Below are 11,162 nucleotides of genomic sequence, written 5' to 3'. Positions count from 1 at the left end.
GGTAGAAAATCAATATCTTATCTAGAATTTAAATTTTCCGCTCACGTTCGAGTAATAGATACAGTTACTTAAAGTTAGTGTTGCAAAAATTACGTAACTGTAGCTGATCCTAGCTATATTAGCGATCCGGCTTTATTAGTATCGTTGTTGTATTGGAACAACATCATCCGTAAGCACGACCGTTTTCGGTAAATGCTTAAAATAGAATTGCTGTGATGGATCTTCTTTAAGTAATATTGAGTTACAGTAAACATAAAGAAAATATTTTTTTATGTTTACTGTAACTCTAATCAACAGAACGCATAACTGCATAGACATTTGAAATGTCTTTTTGAGGATATTCAAGTTAAACAATCGAAATAAAGGTCATTTAATATCTACTGTGTGCACGGTAGCAGTGTTGAGCCATAGGGTACAAGTAATTGATATAATTAATGGTATGGTTTGACTATCTTGATTACTAAGCGGCTTATTTATTAACATACAGGGTAATTTTATGCGCGTAAACGTTAACAATATATCTGTAATTATACCGATACCATATTCTTGTCTTTCAACGATATAGGATCTAAAGGCGCAACAAAATCATAAGTCCGTTCATAGCATTCTGTGGGCCATCTTCTCTTCAAGACTCCTCTGTCCTCTTGTCAATATATATATGACAAAGCATAATGCATTTCATAGCATGATATTTTTCAATGTTTAATCTTGGTAATAACATCTGCACAGAAACACGTGTAGACAAATAAACGTCTAGTATACTTGCGGAGGCTGGAAACTGATCTGCCTTGACGATTTATACCCGCTAGAATTGCTAACGTGGCCTGTACTCGTTGCGGATGACAGTCAGTAGCTTGCCAATGGCCTTTGACGCAGTGATCTATTTTGCTAGTCTCGACTGGCGCTCGGCATGTTTGGCACGAAAACATCACGTCACAGTGGAACCTTCTTTCTCTCGTATTTAGCCGACCTCTCACCGCCACCACCTCGCAGCGCTATAAGGCTGAGCACATGATAGCGAAATCAGTATGTCTTTTTAACTGCGCAGACATACGAAGTGTCAAAGCCGTTTATCGATCTAGTTGTCATTTAAAATTTCCTGCTGCACCTGCTGCTTACCTGAGCAACTGAAGATTAAAGCAGGATGGTGAAGTGTGAAGAAACGTTGCTGAACTCAAGTTCCGGAAAGGGCTCGGTCCTTGACAGCTCTGAAGATATGGATGTACTTCCGCGGGGTCCCGAGCAATTACTAAGGATCCGGCAACAAATAGAATTTTACCTTTCAGATGAAGTGGTCTACAAAGACCAGTTCTTACTCAAACACGTCACCAAATCGAAAGAGGGATGGCTGTCACTTAAACTTATGTCATCTTTTCGAAAGGTAAAAAGTCTCTGCAAAGGTTACGATTGGCGTATCGTAGCCGAGGCATTACGCACATCAGAATTGCTCGAAGTCAATGAGGATGGATGTAAAGTACGACCTCGTTTTGCAGCTCTGGAGGAGGATGGGACGAAACCTGCTAGAAGTATCATCATCTGGGCTAAACAGCAAAGCTTACAATTTCTGGAAGAACGATTGCTGGAAGATATTTTCCGTAGCTGTGGTCCAATGCAGAATGTTAGGATTGTTTCGCCCGGAGAACCGATCGATGATACCACGCGGAAAATCTTCGCGCGCTATCCCAAACATCGCCAGCTCTCTTGCGCTGTAATCGAGTTTGAAAAAAGTGAATCTGCGACCGAAGCGCTTTCGGTCGTAGTCCCTGGGTTCCAAATTGTTTTGCTAAAAGACTGTTTGAAGCCGATAACCAAGAGGGCTAACGAAAAAATCGTAAACCGAGAGAAACGCATATTTTCAGACTCTGAAGTGTCTAAACGATTTTCGGTTCGATCCAAAGAGCACGCTTCAACCCAAGTGAATACTTTGCTGTCATGGCGTGACCGCTCACAACCAGTAGAAATTAAGCCGAGGGTAAAGTCGTTCTGCCAAAGTCTTTCGTACCAATCCAAAAAAGCTGAGCAAAAGGAGTTCAGGATCGTTAAATCGAAAAATGAGGCACCTTGTCCAAAGAATAGCATGCAATTAGAAGTTCGACCTAGAAGGTTCACTATTGACGAGATCCCCAATACTAGTTACCTCATTCGACAGCCCCGTGGACCGGATGGTACCCGAGGTTTCCACTAAATAACTGCAGTTCAAGGGGAGGGGGATCAGCTTTTCTTTACCAGTTTGGGTACTTATTTAGAAAGCAGTGTTTCTGGGTGTGCAAAAATTAAAGAAGGCGGAAATATTATAGAGTACGTTTAGACGGACCTGCTTATGTAACAGAGAGATTGATGTGCTGAAGAATGTTACATTTTTTTATTCAATATGTAAACATAATGTAAATAGCGAAATGACTGTACATACCAAATAGATATATAATGGAAGTTTATTTTACACTCGGCTTGTGTTTTCGGCTGCCATTGAAGAGCATAATGATCATCAGTTACATGTGATCTTGAGCAAAAGCGCTGTAGCCAAAAAAAGTCAAAATTTACTAAATTAGAAGTATGTGTTGTATAGACTTGCAATTATACAATTGAATGATGAGATTTTACTGTTCGACATTTTACCTTTTTTGTTGTTTTGCATATATTGTGTCACGTTGATCAATTTCGTAGAAAATGCACATTTAGGGTGTCCTGTCCAAACTATGCTGGGTTGTTTGTCATAGAAGGTATCCGCTCATCCGCTATATTTGGCACTAAAAAAGCCAATTCTTACTAGCACAAACCATAAACTCATCTTCATTGAAAACGGTGCGTCGCTATCGGAGCTAGGGCAAAGATCAGCTATTATTCAATCTCTCGCGCGAAATAAACCTCCGATAAAATGGTGAACGTCTCTTTTGTCTGAATTAAGCGTCTATGTTATTATCAGTCTCTATGCAGCTTCCAAAAAGTCCAGGGAAAAAGTTTCTCTCAAGTTGGGCTTAGATTTGAATGACTCGAAATTCATCGAAATGGCGATAAAAAGTACTGCTGACAATTCTGAACATTTTTATACAGATACTATCTAGAGGAAAATACCTATTTTTAATTGAATGGTCTTGCAAACCCTGAATTTCTACAGTTTTGGCCTTTTTGAACGGAGCTTAGTGTAAGCCGAAAAATTAATTCCGTTGGAGTTTCTGCACGACACCTGAAGGAATCTATATTTACTAATATTGTTGGACGGATGGTTAAAACATCATTTTCGGACTACTCTGAAGCCGCCGCGAGGTTATATTGAAGTTATGTGACCATCAAGAATGACGCTTTCAACACATGCAACAATGTTTATTGAAGTCAATTTTTTTTTTTGTTAAGCGCGGTATGAGAAGAAATAACTAAGAAACGTCCCAGATTTACTCCCGTCTTCTAATAGCTGGCGTATGTGATTCTATCATTAAATTAACTGTCTTTCTTATACTGTAGTGCATCTTATTGACTATTTTCTCGAATTGAATTAGGTGTACACCGCATACAAATATGTGCAAAGAAAGTTTTAAAAACTTTGTTTGCACATAGAAAAGAATATTTTTTTACTGTTGACGCAAAAATATAGGACTGGAACATATCTAGTTCATGTCATACGCTTAGAGGACTGACAGGTATATTCACGTTAAAATATTCTGCACATATAGTCTATTTTGTAATGTTAAATTTGCTGTCCTTTTACACCTTTTTCCAATGAACTATCCAACAATCCATGATGTACATTTGAAGTCATTTATGACGATGGCACAGTTGCGGAACACATATAAGATTTGTTGTATTATATACATATATAAACTAATAACTTTAACTTTTGCAATCGCTTTTCTAGCAGCAAAAAGTCATCTGCAGGCCTACTATGGTAAAATTATCTAGATTACATTCTAAAACGAAAACACTACTCGCGGCATGATCAATTCAAATGGCATATTAAATATAATTTAAGGCTCAAACAAACAAAAGCAAAACAAAAGTTATATATAATATAATAGTTACCAAGAGACAAATGGGTATTGGCAATAGTAGAATTTATTCAATTATAATCATACTTTACTTTTTCAATACGGATAAGTTGAAATGCTTTGTAAATTAGAATTATAAACAATACAGGTTATGCTTTTTAAGTCTAAATTTTGTTCGCTTTTGTAACGTTCTTAATTCTCGGGCCTACTAGCTTCGAACAAAAGTAACAACGATTTTAATGTACAGCTTTCATTCATTGTACTGTTTGACGATAGACAAGAGCGATACCCTGTTCGTTGGCTCTTTGCTTTAGTTTGTAAATCTGTTATCACGTTCTTTTGATGACCATCTCACAAAAATAGTTTTAAGGAGTTCGAGTTCTAGTGTAAATGTGTAGCACTTTTTTTAATGACGTATTAATTTGAAGGCTTCATAAAATAAAAACAACATTAAAGGGAAGATTTTAATTTAGTAATTTTAATTTAAATTAAAGAGATCATTTTAAAGATTAAAAAAGCACAAAAGAACGGACTAAAAACCGACTTTAGAAGGACCAGTAAAAGTCGTTGCACGTTTTCAAAACGATGAAATGCTGGAACTACCACGTTTCTAAGAACGGTACATCCACGCTCCAGAGGCATTTGTTATATGAGCAAAATGATAAACATATCGACTTTAAGACTGCAAGAAAAAGGTCTCCAACGCAATTCTAGTCTTGACCATCAGTCAACATGGAAAAAGCAAAAAAGTGGTACATAAAAACCACCGTAACTTATTTATCAACTCTGCATTTCACTAGAGCTAGAAGCTCTATTACACTTTTTGGTTGACATTTAACATCAAACGTTGATAATACTCTACACGTTACTGACTGTACAAGAAAACGTAAATTTTGAACCGTTGTCATACGTTGTCTTTAACTATTAAGAGATAATTGCATATTAGTGACCCAGTTAGGTCTGAAATAAATCTAATTAACTATAACTGTGGACCCTAGATAAGCAAGCAAGCAAGCCCATAAAGCATATTTAATTAATTTTTCACAAAAAAGTAATGTCCTCTTGGTTATCCTCAGTATCGCATTCCTTCCTTCTTTACTTCTACCCTCGTTTCCCCTACACACGTACCTCGGGTCTCATCTGACTATGTAAGTTCAGGCTCAGTTCGAATTTCGGGTATTATACTGGCAATTTGAAACGTTTATTTAAAAGTTAATGAGATATTTTTACAGAGTAAATTATTAGAGAAACTAGCTATACGGAAATATTTTTACGTTTGGGCGGAAAAATTACAACGCTAAGCTTAAAGATAGAACTCCAAATGCGGCAAGTGTACACCACCCCAGTCGGCCATTTGAGATCGATGAGAATCCCGAATGGCAAACAACTTGTTAATCGGTCGAGGAGATAAGCTACGAGTACCAGACTTTTGTCAGAAATTACCGTCGAATCTAGAAATACGCTAAAAAAATTTTGAGAAAAATAAGGCAAAAAGACAAAGATTTCCGTATGGTTATCCAACAGACAAAGACCCGACGAGCGAGGCGGTATCATCCTTCACTATAGTGCTAGACCCTGTATGGCAAATATTGTGAGAACTATCCTAAAAAATTTTGAGTGGGAAAAGTTGCTTTGCTTTCAACGTATTCTCTAGATCTTGATCCAACAGATTATCGGTTTTTCAAATAGCTGGCAAATCGAATTCGTAACCTTACATTTCGCAGTAAAAAGCATTTTGAAACTTGGCTAAACAAATTCTTCTATACTAGGCCTGAAAATTTCTAGCAACAAGAAGCACACGAACTGGTTGAGGGATAGGAAAAATCGTGGGCAGTGACGTCAAATAAATTAAATTCTCATCTAAATTTGGACAAAGCTTCACATTTGTTAGGTAAAAAATGTGACGATGTGCTAATTGTTATTTAACAATCCGAAAATAATTTTTCCCCCATCCGATTATGCTACAAAGCATTACTATCTGAAGTACTAAAATATTAAAGAGAGATTTAATTAAATTAAATACCAATCTTTCTTTCAAAGTGTATCCCTTTTAAACGATATAATGTTACGGATAATAATAATAATAGAAAACGATCTAAACACGTTCTAACGTAAATCCATTTTAGTCTATATCAAAACTTAATCGATTTTAAATATATGAACTTACTCTTCGCTATACAAGCATGAATTTAGATAAAAACAACTATTGGACCTTTGGAAAACGATGGAGCTATTTTAGAAGCTCTTTTATGTATATCTATGTTTGTGTGTTTGCAATTTATCTCTGAGCAAACCAAATAAGCGCATTTTAATTTTGGTTTCCCTTATTTAAAAAAAATGTACCCACATTTACGATATCTGGACCCCTACACCGTCCGTTTTGTAGATCGTACGAGAATAATGTTCTTTTTTTTTCGATTTTTTTCGCCGATCGATCGTCACACCTGTTTACAAAATAGGCCTTAATGAAGTATTGACAACTTATTTAGTGACTCTCACCTATCCGCGAGTTAACTAGACGGTTTCACTAGAAACGAATTATCAGCACATATCGCTTAAGAGTGGCCTTAAGAGTGCAATAAGAACAATATCAATACACACTTTTCTCTTTCTAAATGTGCAACATACCAAGCTACTCTAAACTGGTAGCTGTGTTTATTCTTCTTGTACATAACAACTATTTCCTTTATTATTGAATAACATTGCGTAATGCGTTGACTTTATGGAAGTTCAATCTTACCAAGTTCATCCCGCTATGAAGTCTGAGAGTCTCATATGTAAGTCTTGAGCGAGTAAACTAGTTGACACATATCGCAAAATTCAATATTAATCAGGTCACCGTAACTCTTATGTCTATCTCAATGCTACATACGATACCTAACTGAATAGGTATAGTACCTATTCAATTAGTTGTTTAACGTATATAATGTTTAAGTATTTTAACTTATGTCCAAAGAATTTCAAGAACAGACTGTCTGTTTCCCGTTTTGGAAGGCTAAAATAAAGGGAATAGATAGTGCGTTTACTTGATCAATGCGAAGGGCACTAACAAGCTGAATGATAGCGTGAATACGTTTATTCTATTCAGAAAGTACATATTAGTCTCCCTTGAACACACTACTAAAGTAAAAAAGTTACTTCTTTCAGGACTTGGTTAAGAACACAATGAGTTTTTTTCCTGCACAGAATTGCCAATTCGCTATTGATAAATAGAAAGGTCCATCATAGTATCGAACTGTAATTACAACCAGTAGGATCGTTTTAGTTGATCGTTGAATATTGGTACAGATTAGTACAGAGTACCACATTTCGCTTTGAAGAGCTGAACTGTGTCTCCCCGCAAATTAAGGGTGTTGAGCAATTGCTTTTGTTACGATACACCCTGCAGCACCGACAGGCGAGACAGTATCTTATCAAATGTTCTCAGTATTCAAATTTACGGAGTAATCGGTGGAACACTTCCAAAGTGCGGTATAACACATCACCCAAAAATGCGCCACGGATATCGTAAAAGGTGCTTATGTGTGGAGCTTTTATGTCCGTCACAGTGGTTTTGATTGCATTGTTGAGGTATTAAGGTGCCGTCTACCAGGCAATTTAGATGTTACAATTTATCGACAATGGATTTAGATTGACAAAATTAAAACAATGAGGATTAACATTGTAGACTTCAATGGTTAATTTGATCACAGAAATACTCCACCAGTTTTGGTGTTAATAACAATAATCATATTCAAATCTAAGTGTCTCTCTAAGTGCCACAACTCGAACAATAACACTAACAGTAGCAGAAGAAGTTATGTTGGAGATACAAAAGAATCCTGTGATATCACAAAAAGTGCTACGAACATTAATAATAGCACATGATGCCGACGGAAGAGCGGCGCGTGTTTTTGAATATAATGGATATTTCTTCAGTTGCAGGAAATTTGACTAATTTATATTCTTTATCATTACAAGTAAGTAGGTATAGGTGTATAGGTAAGTGTACACTGCTTGTTTAGATTTTTTTTTATCACCTAACAGAGATAAATGCTCTTCAATCATTCGTTTTGTGGTTTTAATGTAGCCACAGATGTGTATTTATTTTAAGATAATATTCGTACATTACGACTCGGTCAACTGGATGTCTTCAGTCCCCGCTGAGTACTTTTTTCCTCTCATTTAGTCCCATGCGTGCCTGAATTTTTCCATCCAGCAATTTTTTTTTTAAGAAAGCTCAAGCAATACAGTATGCGTTTCCTTTATGTAGACCGAGTATGGGTCATAGCTCCTATGATTGGACTTGTTTCCATCAAGACCACCATCTACTGATGCTCAATTTTCCTCTCCCGGTTTTTTTTGAAGCAGTTAATATCTACCGTCTAATAAAATTGTGTGGTTGGCGGCACCGGATCGCCAGGTCTCTAGCACTTTCAAGCAAGCCAGTTACCTGCTCAAGGGCAAGAGACAGCTGTGGTCTAACTTGGTTTAGCTTAAAGTGCACGAATGTTAGCACCCAGGTTTGATGTATGTAAGAACACCATATTTGTTCATTTCGGCCAAATTAGTAAGCCAACAATTTGCACCTGAACAAGTGCCACACGATTTGAGCGGAAATCAAAAATGGTAACGTACAGACACTTGCTGTCACGCCACAAATGTGATCCATTCTTGGCCTGGACTATGACTCTGATGTAAACGTAGACCTATCCTAGGCTATTCTACGATTGTCTGTCTAGCTTGGATGTTGGAGCATTGTATGACCTGAATATCTAGACGGACACATACGATACTTTGTCTCACGCTTTCACTTTAGTTGACAACGTTGTGTGTTTACCGAATCGCGCGACCGAGCCGCCAACAAGCCTATTGGGCCTCAGCTTGCTAATACGTTAGTCGCACGCTTCTTCTTAAACTTGGATTGTGAATATCGTTGTTGCTCACCCATTAGTTCTGAAAAAGAGAGAGAACAAGTGGCTTCTTGGTTGCTGTGGAAACCCAAAGCCCCTTCTGAATCCTGATTTTGCAACATAACCCAAGTTCCGTTAAAGCTGCTCTTTATTGGCTTAACTTGCGTACCTACAACGATTTTAACAGATGTGAAAGTTAAACTCCAAGTGCTCGGAAGAGTTTTTTTGAAGCGTGCCAAAGCCTTTGGAGCCACTCTACGTAATAGACAGCGTAGATGCTAAAGATAACATTGAACACTTCCTAAAATTCTACGGGCCGTTAACGGTGTTCAAAAACTATCCAGTCTATAATATTTTAAGGCGTTATGTTGGTACCAGTTGGGTAGTGGTATGTTGCTGACCTAACTTTGTGCCACCACCAACAGATGAAGTTGATATCTAGCACAGGCTTTCCCCATTATTTCGAAGGCTTAAGCAAGGGTCGGCTTCAATAGTCTCCGAAATTGACCACTACTTGTAGTTTGATTCCCATTAGCACCGTAATACCGTAATAAAAATAAATCATGCGGCTAATTTTAACCGGCAAACGGCAGAGTAAGAGCATTTTAGATTTTCGGTTACTGCAATGCTATTGAAACAACTTCAACGTTGAATCCGAAAACTACAAGGTACTTCAACTGCGTTATAATATGCATATAACAGTACGAATAAATTCGTATAGTACGTATATTATGACTACACTATATGTGAGATTTCATCTTACATGTAGTGTAGTCTATGTGCCTTCAAAATCAAATAGACCAGGACTGAGTGCCAGCGAATGTATTTATCACACCCCGGTGATTAGTAGTAAATCAATGTCAGAGAAGAGTGTTTGATTGACCGAATAATGACAAGTCAGGCATGAGATTATCTGTTCAGGAGCGTCATTACGAGGAATAGTAATAGTATTATTGTTCAAGGAACATGTTTTGACAAAGCACGTTAGCACAAAAATAAGTAGTTCGTACATTTCAATACCTAGTTAGAACTCTGCTATAGATGATTTTTTATAATTAATTCATTTTTTAAAGTTAGGTATTTTGGTAAACTTCAGTTTTACATTATCGTCACTGAATTTGCATAACGCACAATCCCAACTTGAATTAATGAACTTATCAGCTGTTCCCTTCGAAATGCTATACCGTATATGTGCATTTACCCTCTCATTCCGGTAGAGAAATACTTAAGTCCCAGGAATTTGAAATCCTGAGATAAACGGCTATCCTGCCGTGTGACTGTTGTTTTTCTTATATCTCCACATTCATCTACGTTACTGCGAAGACTATTGGTTTTGTTATGAAACGTATTCCACACTGAATTGGGATCACGAAACCTCTTATAGACATTAAGGTCAGAATATTTTTCTTCGTGTTATATGTCCGGTACCTATGCGGTTAAGCATTACTTCAAACGGTAGCAGTAATCGGATTAATAATATTACGTGGTATATCTACAGTACTGCTAGGTGCGTCGGGCAGTTTTAAAAAAGGGCCTTAAAATTTGTCTAACAATATTTAGAGCATAGGTGTCCTTGGCTAGATTACGGTACCACACTTTTTCTCATTGGGATGTGTTTCAAAGCTTGCAAAGCCATACGAAGCTACAATGCAAACATTTCGGTGGAACAGAGCGTATTTGGTGAAAAGCAACATAATATCCTATCGCAATTCTTCTTTGCCGATTGAACTATTTAGTCGGAATTTAAATTAACTAGAATACCATACATATTACCATATATACCATACATATTTCGAATGTAGAGACTCTCTTCTTATCAAATATACAGATCGCGACAAACCATCGAAGGCAACGGCTGCACGCATAAATAGACAAATGAACATGGCTTTAATTCCACACCAGTTATTATAGCTGATCTTTGCACTAGACAGCCTTTTTTTGTGGCATCTCGGATCGTGAAAAAGTGCGGGATCGTTGAGCGACTGATGCATTTTGTTCGACAACAAAGCAGCTTCAAATTATGCGCGAAAATTGAATAGCTCCTTAATAACTGGAGTGACTCTGAACAGGTAAAGGGCACAGGATCGTACTGGATGCAGTGGAAGACCCTGTGAACATTTGCAAACGTTCCTTATTCATTATCTGCATGGAGAACAAGCTCATCAGAAGACGTGCTGACACTCATCCATATCATTGAATTCGAGGCATATAATTTTTTTCCTAAAACAAATAGACGATGCTATCGTGTACGATGGGCAAGCGTTCATATTCAACCGTGTTCCAGATGGTA

The 11,162-nt window shown here is 37.3% G+C and overlaps 1 protein-coding gene across 1 annotated transcript; it reads left to right on the top strand.

Moving 5' to 3' along the window:
• Positions 1-1,021: 1,021 nt before the first annotated feature.
• On the top strand, positions 1,022-2,887 carry LOC111265536 (la-related protein 6). The gene has a single exon (XM_022842304.2). The coding sequence runs from the start codon at positions 1,145-1,147 to the stop codon at positions 2,183-2,185; it is 1,041 nt and encodes a 346-aa protein (XP_022698039.1). The 5' UTR covers positions 1,022-1,144; the 3' UTR covers positions 2,186-2,887.
• The last annotated feature ends 8,275 nt before the right edge of the window (positions 2,888-11,162 follow it).

This window comes from Varroa jacobsoni, unplaced genomic scaffold, assembly GCF_002532875.2.
Source record: "Varroa jacobsoni isolate VJ856 unplaced genomic scaffold, vjacob_1.0 scaffold_981, whole genome shotgun sequence".
In the NCBI taxonomy this organism is placed as follows: domain Eukaryota; kingdom Metazoa; phylum Arthropoda; class Arachnida; order Mesostigmata; family Varroidae; genus Varroa; species Varroa jacobsoni.
This window is presented reverse-complemented; position numbering and strand designations above follow the sequence as displayed.

Coding starts and splice junctions, on each gene's coding strand:
- LOC111265536 (XM_022842304.2), top strand. CDS start 1,145: ATGGTGAAGTGTGAAGAAACGTTGCTGAACTCAAGTTCCGGAAAGGGC.